The 19304-nt window shown below is 49.0% G+C and overlaps 1 protein-coding gene across 8 annotated transcripts in view; it reads left to right on the top strand.

The window, feature by feature from the left end:
• STAU1 (staufen double-stranded RNA binding protein 1) overlaps window positions 1–11570 on the top strand; it is a 51220-nt gene extending 39650 nt beyond the window's left edge. For 6 of the 8 annotated variants that reach the window (XM_027622070.1, XM_027622072.1, XM_027622074.1 and 3 more), the window contains 8 exons: window positions 2241–2471; window positions 3959–4102; window positions 5936–6082; window positions 7342–7417; window positions 7614–7933; window positions 8541–8663; window positions 9398–9483; window positions 10068–11570. In XM_027622070.1, coding sequence (XP_027477871.1) covers window positions 2241–2471; window positions 3959–4102; window positions 5936–6082; window positions 7342–7417; window positions 7614–7933; window positions 8541–8663; window positions 9398–9483; window positions 10068–10083 — 1143 coding nt within the window. In that variant the 3' untranslated portion in view covers window positions 10084–11570. The remainder of the gene's footprint in view (window positions 1–2240; window positions 2472–3958; window positions 4103–5935; window positions 6083–7341; window positions 7418–7613; window positions 7934–8540; window positions 8664–9397; window positions 9484–10067) is intronic. The other 2 variants (XM_027622071.1, XM_027622073.1) reach the window with 1 other exon arrangement.
• Window positions 11571–19304: the final 7734 nt, after the last annotated feature.

Below are 19304 nucleotides of genomic sequence, written 5' to 3'. Positions count from 1 at the left end.
ACAGAGTTTATTGCCTTTAGTCTGGCTTAACTTAATGTAATGCAGGTGTTGAGTTGTCCATGTTGCACAGAGCAGTAGTTCCTGCCTTTTTTTTTTTTTTAAGATTTTATTTATTTAGGGGCGCCTGGGTGGCTCAGTCGCTAAGCGTCTGCCTTCGGCTCAGGTCATAATCCCAGGGTTCTGGGATCAAGCCCTGCATCTGGCTCCCTGCTCAGCGGGAGGCCTGCTTCTCCCTCTTCCCCTCCCCCTGCTTGTGTTCCCTCTCGCTGTGTCTCTGTCAAATGAATAAATAAAATCTTTTTAAAAAATTTATTAGAGTGAAAGAGAAAGCACAGGTGGGGTGCAGAGGGAGAAGCAGACCCTCAGATCATGACCTGCGTGAAAACTTGCTCTAAAAACCATTGACTGGCTAGCTTTGGGGGAGATCATACCCCAAAACCAGAAGGCCATTGCTAACTCCCCGAAATCCTGGAATGAGACACTTAGCTCCAGGTTGGCTACTCTCCCTGAGCAACCACCTGCTATCGACTGGGCTTACTACAAGGCCAATGTGGCGAAGGCTGGTTTGGTAGATGACTTTGAGAAGAAGTTTAATGCCCTGAAGTTTCCTGTGCCGGAGGATAAATATATTGTTCAGGTGGATGCTGAAGAAAAAGAAGATGTGAAAAGTTGTGCCGAGTTTTTGTCTCTCTAGAAGACCCGGATTGAGGAATGTGAAAAAGCTGGAGAAGATGAGGAACATAATTCCAGACCACTGAGGACCTGAATGAAGTGTTCCCAGAAACCAAATTAGACAAGAAGAAGTATCCCTATTGGCCTCACAAGCCAATTGAGAATTTATAAATTTGAGTTGGGGAGAAAGCTCTGGCCCTTGTATTGTAAATGCTGAACATAAAAAATAATGATACGGTGCAAAAAAATTTTTTTGATGTGCTTTGGTCTGTTTGCCAGAAATCACAAGACCAAATGTGTGCAGGTCTGTTGCTGCATTCTGTTCTGATTTATTGATCTCATTGTTTGCCCTTTTTTTTTTTTTTTAAGATTTTATTTATTTATTTGACAGAGACAACGAGAGAGGGAGCACAAGCAGGGGGGGTGGCAGGCTTCCCACTGAGCAGGGAGCCCGATGCGGGGCTCGATCCCAGGACCTTGGGATCATGGCCTGAGCCCGAAGACAGACACTTAACGACTGAGCCACCCAGGCGCCCCTCATTGTTTGCCTTTAAACAATGCTGTGAGGGCATCGTTGCTATAACTTTATCAGAGTCTTGGGATCTGGTGTGTGAGTGCTCTCAGTTGTTCTGTTCAAGAGTGTCTTAGCTAACCTAAGTAGCTAGTTCAATTTTTATTTTCCTTCTATGTGATCCAATAAGAACCTTAATTAAGTTTCTGTCCATACTCAGTGTTTTTCTCCCATCTTTGTTGACTTATTTTTATATTGTTAATATGTAAAACACTAAATGGTTCTAAAAGTCAAAACTATACAAAGAGACACACTCAGAAGCGTCACCCTGTCCCTGCTCTATGCAGTTCCTCCCGCGTGCGCTAGGGAACTAATTCTCTCAGTTTCTGCTTTATCCATCCTGTGTTTCTTTTTGCAAAAATAAGCATATAAACACACACGTGTGTGTCTGTTTATATATTTGTGTATATGTGTTGTGGGTATATATAAATTTTTTTTTACACATAAGTTAGGGTACTGTATAAACTCTTGGCAGTTTGGTTTTTTTAACTTTGTGTATATTGAAAATCACGGTCAGTGCTTAGAAATTTCTCATGCTTTTTTAAAGCTGCATAGCAACCAGGATTTAATAAGCTCAGACTTGGCTGGAGGCTCAGAGCAAATATTAAACTTGAACTCTTTGTGTTGCAATTATTTCTGGACTTCGCTGGGACGGCTTCCTTTCTGCCATTTGCATTGGATCCCCTGAACTCAGGATAGTCTCTACCCTGGGAAGACAGGAGTCGTTCTGCTCGGAGGGTGGGAGCAGAACTTGTTTCCCTCTTTACTCTGTAGTAACTGTGTGGGGGACCAACCAGACCCAAGAACATTAAGAAGTCTGAGAAATAAGGGAAGAAAAGGATTCAGGATTTTCACTGTTTTCTTTTGCTGACATTTACGCCGCCTGCATTGATCAGGTCTTGTCCGTAACCCCCCCTTCCCTGTGGTTCCTGGGAGGTCGTGTGCTGGGCAGTGTGTCCTACCGCTGGCAGGAAGTGCCTGTCACGCTTTCACTCAGTCTTTCCCTCTGAAACAGGTTGCCCGGGAGAGTGGCCCCCCCCATATGAAGAGCTTTGTGACCAAGGTGTCAGTTGGGGAGTTTGTGGGGGAAGGTGAAGGGAAGAGCAAGAAGATTTCAAAGAAAAATGCTGCTATTGCTGTTCTCGAGGAGCTGAAGAAGCTACCACCCCTGCCTACGGTCGAGCGAGTGAAGCCCAGAATCAAAAAGAAAACAAAATCCATAGTCAGGGTAAGAACCTTCTCGATCGAAGAGGATATTTCCATTGCCTGTGGATGACGGGGGAGGACATATTAAAAGGCTCACTAGGTTGCTGACCCTAGTGACAGGATGGGCACTGATGTGCCACCTGCCAGGCCTGGTGCGGGGGCCACCTTGGGTAGTTTGATGCGGACGCCGAGGCACCGGCAGCTGTGCGCACATGTCGTGCGTGAGGGGGTGATCACAGGAACCGTGTGCACCTGCAGTGCCCTTCTGCAGAGCGAATGGCGAGAGAGTGTCCTTCCTCCATCTCGCTCACCGCTGAACTGGTGCGAGTGTGAAGCAGATTTGTGGGACGAGAGGCGTCTGGGGGCAGTGAGACATTTCACCAAACACCTCCTGTTCTTTGGTATTTTTTAAGCCACGTCAATGGACCTGTCAAAAATTATACTAGCCCCTTGCCTCCCCCACCCAGAGAAGGGACAAGAGTCCATTTGGGCATGTTTAGGAGTACTAGGGTCTGTTCTGATTGTCAGTATACAGTTTTGACCCTTGAACAGCACGGGCGCTAGGGTTGCTGACCCCCCGCCCCCACCCCAGTGGAAAGCCTGGGTTTAACTTTTGACTCCCCAGACACAACCACTAACGGCCTACTGTTGACCAGAAGCTGTACCAATAAGATAAACAGTCAATTAATATGTTTTATATATCATATGTTATATGTGTGTGTGTGTATTAAATGCTATATTCGCACAGTAAAGTAATCTGGAAGAAAGCGAACATTATTAAGGAAATTTTGAGGAAGAGAAAATACACCTATACTATACTGTAGTTATCAAAAAAAATCCACTTCTAGGTGGACCTGCACAGTTCAAACCCTTGTTGTTCGAGGGCCAGCTATAGTTTCACACTCTGCCAAGACCCCGTCCCCAGGGGTGAGCACATGCTATAGACTGTTGCGGCTCCCCTTTTCTCTCAGGAGATCCCAGGAACCACCCCACGCAAACAGTGACTGAGGGTTCCGTGGCGCTAAAGATGGCCACTGGGAAGAAACTGTGGGATTCTTAGGTTCTTTCCACATGGTGTCAGCTTGAGGTTTTGCATTTCGTGTGTGTGTGTGTTTTAAATAGTTTCTGGCTTTTGAGTCCTTGTTAAGAAAGCTGGGGACCCATCTTATAACAGAGTTTTGGGGGGAATTTAAGGAATAGTGTTCTGTATTTTTTTCTCTCTTCATTGTCAAGTTGAAATTTATTGTTAAAAAGCAGACTTCAGGATTGCTTGCCTACCCATAGTGGGATACTGATGTTGGTTTGTGAGGAGCCTTTTAAAAAGTCACCTCAGAGCAATCCTAGAAAATCACTAAGCATCCTTAAATTTTAAGGTTTAAAAAAGATCTGATTAATTCTGGACACTTAGATCAAACATGAAGGAATGTTGTGTCGTGTCCTGACCCCTGAATTGGCGAGGTCCTCTCTGTGGCTAACATGGCACATGGTTTCTACATCCGTTGTCCTCAGCTGCAGAGCAGCACAGACTGCGGCCAGGGGATGAACCCGATCAGCAGACTGGCCCAGATCCAGCAGGCGAAAAAGGAGAAGGAGCCAGAGTACATGCTCCTTACAGAGCGAGGCCTCCCGCGCCGCAGAGAGTTTGTGATGCAGGTGGGTCGGCATGGGTTGTGGCAGCCCTTCTGTGACCACGCCCCATCGTGGCTGGAGGGGTCCAGGGGCTGGGTGCTTTCCTAAGGGGGCCCCGCTCCCCGCCATTGGACATTAGTAATAGTAAGACCATGTTGCTTATAGTAAATGCCTTAAAACGTGTCCTTGTGTGCACGCCACACGTGCTGCTGAGTCAGCAGGTAGGAGCTCGGACACCTGCTCCAGGTCATGGGTGCTAGGGCAGGGGGATTGCAGGTGACCATTTCTCTTCAGTACATCTCCTTGAAGGCTTGTATTGTCCTTTTCAGAAGGTAAATTTTACAAGTTCTATCAAAGGATCTGTTCCTGTTCCTCCTCATCTGTAGAATCTGGAGTCTAGGGTTGGTTCTCCTTAGATTGGGATTGCACTTCGGATTAGTGCAGAGTGTTTTCCTTGTATTTATGAAACAGTCATATGGGCAGTCTACTCTATGATTTGAATTTAATGGTGTTTTCTGGTGAAAAATCCAGGACTTTGCTCTCGTGTAGCAGTTCGCTCACAACTTGGGAAGTGTTCTCGGCGTGTTCTCCCTCCCCATTCAGAAGGCGAGTAAAGTCACGGTCCTTCCACGCTGTGGGGAAGATGGCAGCATACTGAGAGGATCAGTAATTTGGCCAGAATCAAAGCTGGTAGATGGCAAGGCCAGGATTGCACCCCAGAGCCCTCTTCACAGGCCAGGGAAGGTTTCCTGGACTCTCAGTTCTGGAACATGGGGCTTTTTGGTCTGGTCTGTGATCAAGACCGGCTTGAGAAGGGGATTGTAAGCCGTGGTATGTGCTGCAGTCTGTGTAACACTCAACTCTCTTAGGGGAGGATGGTTTGGTGGGAAGGGGTGGGTGTGTTTATAGATGTGTTACGCATGTATAAACTACACGTATGTATAGTACAAACGTCAGAAAGGATGAGCTCCTCCCTGCTGACTCAGCAGCACGTGTGGTGCGCACGCAAGGACACGTTTTAAGGCATCAAATTACTACAAGCAACATGGTCTTAATAGTGCTAACGTCCGATGGCGGGGAGTGGGGCCCACTGGACCAGGGCACAGTTTACAAATAATACAGAAAACACGTAATACTCTTTACTTTCCATTTTCTCTGTCATGTAAGGGCCGTGACGGTGTTAGACGGTGTTAGAAAATCAGGCCGCGCGTGCTATTGACAAAGGAGCATAGTTCTAGCATGAGGATCGGTTAACGTTTTTGTTTACATAAACAAGATGAAAGTAAAGACATGTTGGAACTTCATTTATGAACAGTGAGTGACTTTGTTGAATCAGATCATTTTCAACGACTGGATGAATGTTCCCGTTTTTTGTGCAGTTACAGGGCCCCGGCTGCAGACTCAACACGCTTGTTAGCTTAGTTTGCATCCCTGCCTCCATCATTAACCTTTCCTCCATCTCGTAAGTCTAGAGGAGACGACAAAACCACTGAAGGCGGGCGTGCTGCATAGTGTCTGCAGGTTTCTGTGGGGTAAACACTCTGCCTGCGGCCGTGCAGGCATTCCGGCAGCCCCCAGGGTCCCGGGCTGGGCTACACACACGTGCCCTAGGGGCGCAGACCCTCAGCAGCACAGATGAGTGTCAGAGGGAGTCACGTCAGGAAGTGCGTTTTTAGAACTCCTTATGTTAAAGGGCCTGTAAGCTTCTATAATCTCACGTTGACCGGCGGCTGCCACGGGCACCCCTGGGAAGCTTCTGGTCGCTGTTCGGTTCTTTTGCCCACACACCACTGCCTCACCAGTCTTTACTCTGAAGGTGTAAGCACTGGTCTGAGTCCTGACTTCGTCCTCATGCAGGTGAAGGTGGGAAACCATACCGCAGAAGGAACAGGCACCAACAAGAAGGTGGCCAAACGCAACGCAGCCGAGAACATGCTGGAGATCCTTGGTTTCAAAGTCCCACAGGCTCAGCCCACCAAACCAGCCCTCAAATCAGAGGAGAAGGTGACTGCTCGGGGCTCTGTGTCCTTGCTCTCTAATGGCAAGATGACCTCCTCGCCTCATCCTAGGGGACTCTGGCAACCTCCAGGGCCAGGCTTCAGGGCAAGGCTTCATCCTCCGGGCAGGAAAACAGCCCTGCTGAGCGGCATCCTATCCGTTTGGAGCATTATAATGTGGTCAGAAGGGGAGTTGCATGTCCGTGGCTCCGAGCATGGCTCTGGGTTAAGTCGTTCTTGTTTCTGTATCTCTGTGGTCAGGGACGCTCTGCTGGAGGGCACCTCGCCCCTTTCCACCTGGAGGAGGATGGGCAACGGGGCTGCAGATGACCCCTGTCTGTGGCTGCCCTCGGGCTCGCAGTGGGGCCCGGGTGGAAGACCCGCGGCTTCAGACTTCTGCTAGTTGGGAAGCAGGCTTTGGGTTTTCTGGGACACCGACACACTGGGATTTACGGAAGGAAATTCGTAATTTCAATTCGGGATTCTTTTTTTTCTTTATGAATTGAACACTAGATACAAAACCTTCTGCCAAGATTGGTAAAGCAGTACCCTCAAGCGGGTCCTTGACCGAGCTTGTTTCCACTGAGAGGTCCCGGGATGGGACCCCTCCCTGTGCCAGCCGTGCCAGCAGCGGGCCGTGGCCTCTGCCGTGGCCGCGGACACTCCTCAAAGAATTGGCACAGGGCCTGGACTTGGTTGTGGGGTTTTTCATTCCAAAATCTGATAGCGGATTCGTAACATCCTTACCTTCTCAGAAAGGAGACCTGTGTTTGCAAAATTTTTCTCTCATAGCATTTCCCTGCCCGTTTGTTATCTTTGGAAATGTCACCTTTTCCTTGAATTGGATATTAGTTCCAGAAAAGTCTTTGTTTAGCTTTCATCTAAAAGCTGCTTTTTCCCACCTTGGGGAAAGATCTAGCATCTCTGGCTCCCTCTGGTTAAACATTCCCCTGTTCTCCTGTGAGTGCCGAGCAGAGCTCGGCCCCCAGCTCAGGAGGATTGTTAGCCTCCTCTGGTAGAGGACAGGCCGTGGGGGCAGGAGTGGCTCTGGGGCGGGCAGGGGGGACTGTGGTGGGGGGCACAGGAGGCTGCTGGGCCTGTCGGCGTGGGGGTAGGGCTTCTCTGCCAATTACCTCTTTATATTTTAAAAGGTTACAAACCACAGATGAAAGCTGGTTGGAGTTTTTATAGTTTCAGAGAGTAAGAACTAATTTTGCGACAGTTTGATTTCCGCTCATGGCCTTTTTTTTTTTTTTCTTTTTTAAGACACCAATAAAAAAACCAGGGGATGGAAGAAAAGTAACCTTTTTTGAACCTGGCTCTGGGGATGAAAATGGGACTAGTAAGTGTGATGTTAATACTGTCTTGATCTGAATGTGAGTCTGGGCTTGGCGTGGCCCCTGGAACGACGAGCGGTGTTGAGCTCTGCGGCCCCCCTGAGCCGTCGTGTGCGCCGAGGGCGGGCCGGCGGGGTGGCAAAGGTCTTTCCTAGCAGCGCACGTGGCCTCGTGTTGATCTGTCTGCGTGTCCCTCCCTAGGCAATAAAGAGGATGAGTTTAGGATGCCTTATCTTAGTCATCAGCAGCTGCCCGCGGGGATTCTTCCCATGGTGCCCGAGGTTGCCCAGGCCGTAGGAGTCAGTCAAGGACACCACACCAAAGATTTCACCAGGGCAGCTCCGAATCCGGCCAAGGCCACGGTAACTGCCATGATAGCCCGTGAGTTGTTGTATGGGGGCACCTCGCCCACAGCCGAGACCATTTTAAAGAATAACATCTCTTCAGGCCACGTACCCCATGGACCTCTTACAAGACCCTCTGAGCAGCTGGACTATCTTTCCAGAGTCCAGGGATTCCAGGTAACTGTTAGGCCGGAGCTGTGTGGTCTAGACCTCAGTGCACTCATCTTTTTGGGGTTTCTCTCAGAAAATGAGCCTTGCACCTCGTTTATTAATTCCAGGTCTTTATGTGGAGGAAGGGTGGAGGGTACCTGGTGGTCCTGAGGCGGGTGGAGGGAGTTCGGGAAAGTATGGGACAGGCCTGTATGGTAACAGAATCACCTTGTCCTTTGCTAATAAATAAGCTTTTACAAAATCCAGGCCAACCGTAGTAACAAAGCTTCTCATCTTAGTGATAGTTCTAGCAAGAATGGATTCAGTGTGCTGGCCCTTTGAGCCTAGCAGAAAAGGACATGGCTTCTTTCAGGCCAAGTGTTTGGTACCCCCCTTCCCCCCGACCAGGGTTTTTAGGTAGACATCTAGGTTCCTGGAAGATTTTAGAAGCTGGGGCCTGGGTCTGCTGCCTGCAGCCCTTGGTACCCCCGGCTGCAGGCCCCCCTGACAGTCTGCTGACTGAGCAGGAGTCGTGTCAGGTTGAGGGCAGGAGAAAGAGGTGTCCTCTCCATTTGCTGGGCCCCTTGCGTATTCGCCGCTTCCCTACTTGGCCTCGGTTTTCTTTTCCCCTCAGGTTGAATACAAAGACTTCCCCAAAAACAACAAGAACGAGTTTGTATCTCTCATCAATTGCTCCTCTCAGCCACCTCTGATCAGCCACGGTATTGGAAAGGATGTGGAGTCCTGCCATGACATGGTATGTTCCCCAGTGCTCCTGGCTCCGGCCTGTTGCTGGCCTTGGACAGATAGAAGGGTTCTCCCGGAGACTTGGGTGCTTTTAATAGATTTCATATTTTTGAAGATTTCTTCCTTAGTTTATTGATTTTTCATTGTTTATCAGAATTCATCAGCCTTAGACTCTCCTTCCCGTCCCGGTGCTCTTCCCCTCCCTGTGCTGGCCCCGGGGGGTGGACTTGGATCCTGGACCGCCTCCACGCGCTGTGTCCATTCCTCTCCTCCCAGAACACAGACCACACACCCAAGTTTGGGCAGCTGTAGAAAGCCCCTTATTTTGGTCTCCGTTCAGGTGAAACTACCGTTAATGAGAAGTACAAAACAGAAAAAGAATTGATTAATCTAGGTGAACTGTGGTGTATACGCCTGATGGACTATAATGCATCCATCAAATTAATGTATTCTAACAAGGGAACATGACGGGTTTCTGTTTTAAAGCAGGATACAAAATGTGTAGTCTAGTTACTATAAAGTTAAAAATATTAAAAGAAAATAAAATTAGCAGAGGTTGTGATTCAGTGAGGTAAACATGGATAATTTATTTTGTAATTTGTATTTCAAATTGAAAGTCCAAATATTAAGGGAAAGTGTGGTTTAGTGGGACTCCCTGTTTTGTCCCTCGCCGACCTGTTCAGACAGCGTCTTGCTGTGGCCCTGGGCGGCGGTCGTGCTGACTCTTCTTTTCGTCCCTGCTAGGCTGCACTGAACATCTTAAAGTTGCTCTCGGAGTTGGACCAACCGAGTACAGAGATGCCAAGAACGGGAAATGGACCAATGTCTGTGTGAGTGAGCTGATTTACTCGGAAAGGCAGTTCTATTCCTCATTTGCATTAAATTCAAACCGTCTGCTCAAAATAGTAAGACACTCCCCTTCTGTCACTTTCTGTCCCTTTCCCTGAAAGGTTTCCAGGTTGTGAGCAGAGCTCTACTTTCTTAAAAAAAATTAGAATAGGTAAGACATACACAGGGTTCAGACCCCACAGTGATTTCCAGAGATGCTGGGTGGTCAGTCTTGCCACCCCCCCCCCCCACGCAGCCCTCACCCGTGTCCCTCTCCCCGCCCCCAGCCACACATCACAATGGTTATTAGTTTCTTATGTATCTTTCCTGTGTGTTTCTTTATGCAAATACAATCGTGTATTTCTTGCATTATTCCTTTTCTCCCGGAGATCCCATACTACACACTCCTTCTCCTCCTCACTTTTTTCACTTGACCGTGTATCCTGAGAAAACCGGAACCCAGTGATCATAAACTGGTGCCTGTGCTGCTGGACTTCAGTGTCTGATTTCTGCTCATTTTTAACATGGGTTAAGTTTTCTTACATTTCAAAACTGGCATCACTTTCATTTTTTTTCTTCCTTTAAGGTGTGGGAGGTGCTGAACCTTTTCTGGCCACCCCAACATATATACTGAAAATACTGAAACTGCTTTGAGAATTTGGAATTTCTGATACCTCCAGTGGGCTGAGAGACGTGCTGGGTAAAGAACCAGAGGCGGCAGTGGTGACGAAGACGGGAACACAAGGAGGCGGCCGTGGCTGCGCTCGCGGGTGCTGTTTTGTCCCCACACACGGGCAGCTGCTGGGGGGCACGGCGGGGCCTGCCGTGTGGCCCCGGACCCCTCGGTGCTTGGCTGTGGCCACTGCTGTTTGGGCTGTGTGAAGGAAACCGGGAACAGAGCACGACCCTTTCTCAGAGTGGCTCACTCAAACCCTTGGGACACACCCTGGACACCCACGCCGGGGAGCGGGGCCGTAGACCAGCCCCAGAGCCAAAAGCACCAGAGAAAATCAAATGCTTCCTACTCAGCGCCAACTAACCATTCTAGCGTGCTCTGGCCCCCGCCTCCGTGGCACCCGCACTGTCATCACCACTGCTTTCTCTCCCAAAAGAGATTACATATTCTTAGTTTTATTATTTTCATTTTGACTGAAATGACACTATATAAATTTTCATCTGAGAGTTTCTCAATTGTATCTAGTTACATAGCACAGTTTAGAAACTTGTCTGAGACTGACTCTATCAGTAATCCAATCAGCAAAGATCATATCCATGTGTATGTGGTTACACGTTTTGACTTTATTGGACTAACCCGGGACTGTTTCAGTGATGCAAACTGTGTGCCCTCCGGTTTAGCCGAAACAGTGCTGGACTTCTCAGTCCTTGATGAAGTCTCCCACGGTTGTATAAATTGGACAGTTTAGGAATTTTAAACTTTAATGATCATTTGGTTCCTTTTCTATTTTATTTTTGTTAATGCAACAGGACTTAAACAAATGAACTTTGATCTTTGTTTTAAAGATTATTAAAAAAAATTGTACATACATATGGCTCTTGAGGACACGTAGCTTTCACTACACTACAGGATATGGTCTCCACGTAGTACATATAAACCCGCAGATGGATTTCCTTGAGTGCTTTGTACTGTTGATTACATCTCCATGTAGGGCTGAAAAGAATGACCCATGTTTATCTCAGAAACTGTGTTGCTTTTGATGTTGTGTTACTGGGCACAGAAGCGTGTGCAGTTAAGGTCCTGCATATGGTCCAGATGAAAAGCACCGTAGCCTTGCGAGTTAAGTACCGCTTCAATTCATTGTTTACGCTGGAATTTTTTCTCCCCATGGAATGTAAGTAAAACTTAGTGTTTGTCACCAATAAATGGTAATACTAAATTTTTTTTTTTGTTAATTTATTCTCAAATGCCACTACTGCTAGGTTGGTCCCCTCCCAACCTGCCTCCTACCCTTTTTTTAAGAAAGAAAAAAAAAAACACTTTGTAATGCTTGTGACTTCTGTTTGGGCAAAATTCTGAAGATCTGAAATAACTTTATATCAAACCATTGATCAATAAACAGATACTAATGAATTTTTGGTCCTTCTGAGCAGTAACTAAAGAAGTGAGGGCAGAGGTGAGTGAGGGTGTGGAAGTACAGCGTGGGGGCGCCCAGGCGAGGGGAGGTGCCTCTCCTCTGGACCGGACACTGTTATCCAAAGAATGAGCCCGAAGAGCTTCGAGTCTCCTCCCTTTCCAGCGGGTGCTCTCACACTCGGAGTCGTCAAGGTGAGGCCCTGCGTTCAGGCCTGGCTGAGGAGTGGGCTGGTGGCTGTGTGGCTTGTGTTCTTGAAGGACAGTTCACGTTTATGAACCGGCCTGTGGGCTGGACTGTCAGAATGACAAAGTGGTCAGAAGGTTATGGAAAAGTGCTCGGCAACAGAAGGGAGTTCAACAACATTGCAGGGATAAAAGCAGTGAAAGGAAAAACATTCTCCCTTCCCCAGTTCTGGAGTCAGCCATTTATTCTGGTTCCCTTTAGCGACGAGAACATCTAAAAACCAGGGTGTGGGGGGGCGGGTGCCTGGCTGGGCTCAGTCCACAGAGCATGTGACACTTGATCTGGGAGCTGTGAGTTTGAGCCCCACGCCAGGCATAAAAGATTACTTAAAGAGAAAAGAAAAAGAAACCACCAAGGTCTGGGCACTCAGAGCACCCACTGCTATTTTTCTAGGCCTTCTGAGCAGATGGCGAATAAACAGATGTATAGGCGTGCGTGCGTGCGTGTCCATGTGTACACACATTCGTCTGGTTAGCGTGTGTATATTTGGAAGCCCTGCGTTTATACTGCTACCAGCACCCTGGGGTTCTTCACAGCCCTTCTCTGTTTTTAGTACCTTCCCCAATACTGAGATTGTAGGCAATCTCCCGGCCTCGCCAGCCACCTCCTCCCCACTTGACACCTGCCACTTCTGCCCGGCGTTCTCATGGGCGTGTGGGAGGCGAGCTGCCTCTGCCCAGCACGCTGCCTGCCCCCTGCTTTACCGCGTCCCTGTGGGCAACCTCCACGCTGCAAAAGGGCAATGGGAGAGGTGGGTGCAGCCTCTGAAGTAAATCACAACTTCTAGTTGGCTGTTTGGCCCTGAATGCCAGAACTCCAGAGAGGGAAAGTTTCCCCTTGATCTCAAGGACGGTGTATGGATTTCCAGGTTTCTCGGAAAGGCTGGTTTTCAAAGGTGATACATCTTTGGCTGTTTTGGAAAGATGTCCTTGAACGTTCATAGACCGTAAACTCTCACACCAGTCTGGCCTCTGGGAAGGCCTGCTGCCATCCCCTGCTGCGAGGATTCCCTGCAGTACCCCGTGCCCCCTGCCTCGCCCCCCACCCCCACCCTGGCCCGGGTCTCAACAGGCTTGAACAGAGCTGCCTGGGAAGGGAATCTGCACCGTGTTTCATGCTGGTATGCTCGCTCAGTTACAAGAACCTTAGAGCCAAAACAAGGTCCCCCACCCTGGGGACAATCCGTGCGGTCCTGGGTTCTGCAGTGCAGGCAGAAAAGGAGACAGGAAGGCGCCCGAGGTGGGTCTGAAATAATCAAAGGTGCCTTGGGTCAGCCACGAGAAGACTGTGGGTCTTAGGATTTGTGGAGTGTCGATCCTCAGAGAGAGGCTCTTGTGGCCCTTGGGACAGACAGGCTTGGGTCTCTCGCTCACCCACAGTGTGTGTGTGTGGACGTTATGTCTTGGCTCTGTAAAATGCCTCTTATCAAAGGGAGTTTTTGTTTTTTTTTTTAAGATTTTTATTTATTTGAGAGAGGCAGAGAGAGAGAATGAGCAGGGGAAGGAGCAGAGGCAGGGGGAGAAGCAGACTCTCCACTGAGCAGGGAGCCCGACGTGGGACTCGATCCCGGGACTCCAGGATCATGACCTGAGCCGAAGGCAGACGCTTAACTGACTGAGCCACCCAGGCGCCCTCAAAGGGAGATTTTAAGGAGTAAAGATTTCCCCAGAGCTGGTTGTTTTGTTGGTTTTGAAAGGCCTTCTTGAGCCACAGGAATATGACCTACAGTTCTTAAAAAAAAGTGTCCCTTCTGACACTGGGTTTCCTTCCCCCGCTCACCGCGCGCAGCTTTGCAGGGTGAATGCCTAGTGACAGCCGCCTTGGCCTGGATCCCCAGGCCCCTTAGGGAGGGAGCCGGCTACTGGCGCGGCCTGTGGGCAGGGCATCTACATTCCCAAGAAGCAGCGTGCTGCCACCTGCTGTGAGCTCAGAACAGGACCCTGGGGTGCAAACCCCCAGACAGGGACGCGCAGCTTTTGTTTGCTGGCATGTAGTTTAACACTGGAAACTTCCATCACTACCATCTCTGGCTTAAGGGTTTAGATGTCTGTATGCCCATAAAAAGACAAATTTACTTGAAATTTCCAAATCCATAAATGGATTTTTTAAGCACCTGAGCATTGGGGGCAGGAAGTTAGCTGGTTTTCCTCAATAGGTTTTCAAAAGAAATGTGGGTTCTTCTGAGAGGCAGTGGCTAACTCAGCTGGGGGCAAGGGGGTTTCGATTCATGAAAGCAGCACAACTGTTTTCTTGGACCTTCTTGTCCCTCTGTATACTTGCAGTGCTGTGTTTAATGGATACAGAGGGTGTATATATGGAATATGTGAAACTGTAAATGTGAAAGCACCTTATTCTAATTAGACTTATTTGTAATTTAAATGGCATCCATATTTTATCAGCAAAATTATGTACAATTTAGGAAATTTGTACTACTTTGCTTACTAGCCCAAGTTTAATTTTAAGATTTTAGAGTGAGCACACGTACACACATGCAGGAGCGGAGGGAGAATCTTCAAGCAGACTCCCTGCTGAGCATAGAACCTGATCTCATGACCCTGAAATCATGACCTGAGCTGAAATCAAGAGTCGGCCACTTAACTGACTGGGCCACCCAAGTGTGCCCCCCACCCCGCCAGTTTAATTTTTTAAAAAATATTTCCTTTGGGGGTGTCTGGCTGGCTCAGTTGGTGGAGCTTGTGGCTCTTGATCTCGGGGTTGAGTTCAAGCCCCCAGGTTGGGTGTAGAGATTAAAAATCTTTCAAATAAAAAAAATTATCTCCTTCATAGTGTTCCCAAAGGTATTCATTAAAATTTTTTTTTTCAAGATTTTATTTATTTGACAGAGACACAGCCAGAGAGGGAACACAAGCAGGGGGAGTGGCAGAGGGAGAAGCAGGCTTCCCGCCGAGCAGGGAGCCCAATGTGGGGCTCGATCCCAGGACCCTGGGATCATGACCTGAGCCGAAGGCAGTCAACGACTGAGCCACCCGGGCGTCCCCATCAAAACCTACTTTGATGGACATACCCACTAGGCCTGCAATGACAATGCGGTCTTTAGTGGGTTTGTTTTTGTTTAAAAGTAAATCGAGAGGTGCCTGGGTATCTCAGTCAGTTAAGTGTCTGCCTTTGGCTCAGGTCATGATCTCAGGATCCTTGGACCAAGTCCCACATAGGTCTCCCTGCTCAGCAGGGATGGGGGAGGAGTCTGATTCTCCCTCTCCTTCTGTCTCCTGCTCACGCTTTGTCTCTAATAAATAAAATCCTAAAAAAAAAAAACTTGTTAAAAAAGTAAACTGAACATTTTGAAAGTTACCTCCAGACCCTCCATCTTACTTTTTTTCCATCCCCTTTCACACATGGTGTTTTGTTTTTAAGATTTTTATGTATTTGTCAGTGCAAACACAAGCGGGGGGTGGGGGGGTGGGCGGCAGAGGGAGAAGCAGCTCCCCGCTGAGCAAGGAGCCTGATGAGGGACTTGATCCCAGGACCCTGGGATCATGACCTGAGCCGAAGGCGGACAACCAACTGAGCCACCCAGGCGCCCCACCACACATGCTGCTTTTTCTGATCAGATGTGCAGTGCGTGTGTAATGGTGCCGTTACAAAGCTGAGCAGGGCCCAGGAGCAGGCAGGATCAGCTAGGCCAGAACATGCCGCACAGAAGCCCGTGGGCTCCGCTCAGCCTCAGCTCATCACGGATATCCCCACTTAGGCTGTGGCAAGAGCAGCAGTGAGTCTCCCTCTGACCTTTGACATTGCTGAGCATGTACAGATTAGTGAGCAGGTGGTCCCGTTCTGCAATGAGGACCTATCCGAATCCTGTCATTATTCAGACTGTATTCTTCTGTGGTATCTGCCTTTTTAATCACGTATTTCCTCTGGCTGCCAAAAAGACCTCCCTAAGAAACGGCCAGAGATTTTCTAGGGCTTGGAAGCCCCTTGGTCCTTTTGTTGTTCTGTGCCAATATCCGCTGGAGATCTGTGGCCGCAGTGTCCTGTAAGCTGAGCCTGTGCTCCCCGGTTTGGGAGGTCATGCCTGAAACTTCTCTGGGCCCTAATAGGACCCTCTTGTCTGGCTGGCTCCTTGGACTCAAGGTCAAGAGCAGTGTAAACGTGGTTGGACGGTGATAAGGAAACCAGAACGGTGCAGACCTCCCCTAGCCTAGGGGAGGGGGACATGCTGGATTTTGGCTGAGTTTGGGGAGTTAGGGTCTAGAGGGTTTGTTGGCAACAGTCTGTTCCCTGAAAGCCCCAACTCTGAGATGGTGTGCCCACCTTTGTCATCGCTCGCCTTGGCCAGGTAACGCAGGCCTGAGGGAGCAGTATGGTAGAGGGTAGACACCCATGTGGATGAGGCTTCTGTGCTGTGGAGATCACCTCCTGAAGGAACGAGGTGCTGTAATGTAGGTGGACAAATGTCTACACTCGGCAGAGGAGCCGGTTGGAGGCCTCCTCAGAGGGCAAGGCAGTGTGCCAAACTAGACGGCTGTGTGACGGCCGTGTGAGCTCGTAACAAGCGCAGCTACCATCAGTCCTGACCTGTCACCGCTTTGCTGAGACCTCAAATGATTTCACCTCTCTGTGCCTCAGTTTATCTGTAACTTAGAAACTCACTTCTCTCACACCGCTAAGACAGTATGTGTCAGTAGCTCCTCAGGGCACCTGGTGTTGGAAGTGCTTCGTACCTACCTCCTGGTGTTCTTACTGCCAGACACGGAAGCCGGCTGCTCCCGGTCCACCCTCTGGGCCTGCCACTCAGGGCTGATAGAGAGGACTTCGCCCGATTCCATGCTGGAGATGTCCAGGCCTAACCTTGCTTGTTTTGTCCTATCTAGCTCTCACGTCTCCCCACTGGGATGCAAGCCCCAGGCCACTGCAAGTCTCCCAAGAAAAACTGTAGTGACAGATTCCATGAGAACAAGAATTTGTGTCTCTCTACGCTGGAACTGTAGGGAGTGGTTGAGTTTTGGAAGAGGTCCACTGAAGCCCGTGGCTCCTAGTGGGCCCTGACTCTGTCTCCCTTTGTGCAAAACCAGAGCTGTTAATTGCACATCCATTAGTTCTGAGGCCATGAAGCTTTAGAGCACTGCTCCCCAGCAGGGCGCACAGCTCTACCAGGTCCGTGGGTCTCTTCGATCGATTCACTTTTACTTCACTTTATCCTAGTCACTGCCCACCAACTTAAGCGCTGAGCATCCTCTCACGTGGCGGAGGGCTGTTAAAAGGTTGCTGGGTCCCATTCCAGGGTCTGTGGTGTAGTAGGTATGGGACTCAAGAACACGTATTTCTCGTATTTCTAATTTCCTAGGTGATGCTGTGGTAATTTGAGAACCACTGTCCTACGCAGTCACATTGCTAGTGGGTTTCTTGTAACATAGAACACAGAACTGTAGATGATAGCCGTTCCTTCTGAGAGCATCACAAATGCTGTGGATCATGCTGAGAAACGCTGCCTTTGAATTAAACAGAGGGCACCTCTGCTCCCCTGGAAGACTGCTGTGCATGCTCAGAGCCAGTCCGTCCTTGGGACTGAAGGGAGTTTCCTGCGGAGGATCAGAGCCAAGGGTGAGGTGTTCACGTGGCTGGGGGTTTGGAGCGCACAACTTGCGGCAGTCGGCCCAAGTCTGTCGCCCCCACCCTGCCGCTCCTCGGGAGGGTCTTGCAGCCTCTCTGACCGGGATGCTCAGCAGGCACCACAGTAGCAACTTCTTCCCTCCTTCTAGCCTGAAATTTGTAGTCCTGACAGAGGCGGCTCTCTCCCTCCATTTGGGATCTCACCAGTGGGGCTGCCAGCCTTCCTGAGACACTCAGCCTGCTCTGTGAGGGGCAGGACCTGGTGGATGCTGGGCTCTACCTCCCTTTGCCCTGTGGACTCGCCTGGGAGACAGATCAGGAGGTCTTCTCAGCTGTTTGCTGCAGAAACCCAGCTACCTGGGAGCAGTCATCACGTCCCCTCTAGGCTCAGAAGGGTTGACCCTAACTTCTCACGAGGAGATGGACCTTTTTCCGGTGCAAGGTAAATATGCTGCTTTTCTCCTAATGTTTCCTGCTTCCCCATTAAATGGTCTCCTTTTTGCAAAACTGACCTGCCTATTGTGGCTCTTTCTTCATATGGACAGTGCTTCCCTACTGCCACATTTTTCTCTCACATCGTCTAATTGAGAAGGGAGAAAACCCACAAATAGGTAAATGACTTCATTAGTTTATGACTGCCTTCTCCAGCCACAGGTGAGCATTTCCAAAACAGCCTTTACCACCCATCATGCAACAACCCCCCCAGGGCCAGTGTGTTCCTGTAGCTGTAACCAGGGCTCCTTAGGTCTTTTGGAGAATCCACTAGAAATGACCTCAAGTTATTTTCAACGGGTCCATGAAGCTCCTTTGCCCTATAAAAGAGCAGCCCCTCAGCATACCCCAGGATGGCCCAAGGGCAAGTCTTGCAGTCACACATCTGGGCCAAACAGTACTCAAGTACGGATTCTCACTTTTCCCCCTTTCAAAGAGACCTACAGATAAAGCCCAGCAGACAGGGACTACTGCACAGGACGGAGCACCCTGTCCTGTGACACTGGAGTTACCTTATCACTGATACTAAGGAGCCAAGAAACAGTGGCCAAAGTAGAAGATAAAAAGAATAAAAAAATGTCATTACTGGGGGGAAAAAAAAGAAGAGAACCACCTAGGAGGATACAAGAAGCGTGACCTTGATTTTTATTTTTCGTAGCAGGGAGGGTGATCTGCCAGTGGAGGAGACGAAGAACTAAAGGCCCCAGGAGCTGAAAACCGGAAGGCAGGCTGCCGCTCTGTGACCACGCTGTGTAAGCGCTAGATTAAACCCAAACTGGGTACAGCACAGAAGTGTGGGGGGAGCTGTGCCACGGCAACTGGCCTGAAGCTTTCCACAGGGCAGGTGCTTAGTAATCCCACCGTCAGGAAAGAGAGAGACTCACGTATAAAGAATGTTCACTTCAAGAGTTTATCATTTCCAACAGTGGTTATAATTATTGTTAAATGTTTAAAAAGCATATCAAATCATAAATGATCTCAACTCTGTTAGAGGGAAAAGCCAAAATATTTGAAGGTAGGTTTCTGTGTTTACCAAGTTTCCAACAAAGAAAATACATTTATATCAGAAATGTTATTTTCTAAAAATCAAGCTGTTAAAAGGGGAGATGTGCTCAAACAGAATCTGTGGATGCAGCAGGAGGCTCTCATGAGGAACTCTGCAGGTTAGATACATTTCTCCCCTGTGTCTAAAACTACCCTGAGCTGGGACTCTTCTGGAAAGTCTTCCCCCTCCCACCCCCGGAACCACACCACCACTGGTAAAATAGGACGGTGTTCTGCAGTGCTCAGTGACAAACCCTTCCTTCCAAGGCAACCCCTGCCCTGCGCTTGCCCCCAAGCCCACCCTAAACAATCAAACAGCTGCTTTTACTTATTAGTACTTAACTCTGCATATGTTCTCTGCTTAAAGTATGTCTTTT

Source organism: Zalophus californianus, chromosome 8, assembly GCF_009762305.2.
Source record: "Zalophus californianus isolate mZalCal1 chromosome 8, mZalCal1.pri.v2, whole genome shotgun sequence".
In the NCBI taxonomy this organism is placed as follows: Eukaryota; Metazoa; Chordata; class Mammalia; order Carnivora; family Otariidae; genus Zalophus; species Zalophus californianus.
This window is presented reverse-complemented; position numbering and strand designations above follow the sequence as displayed.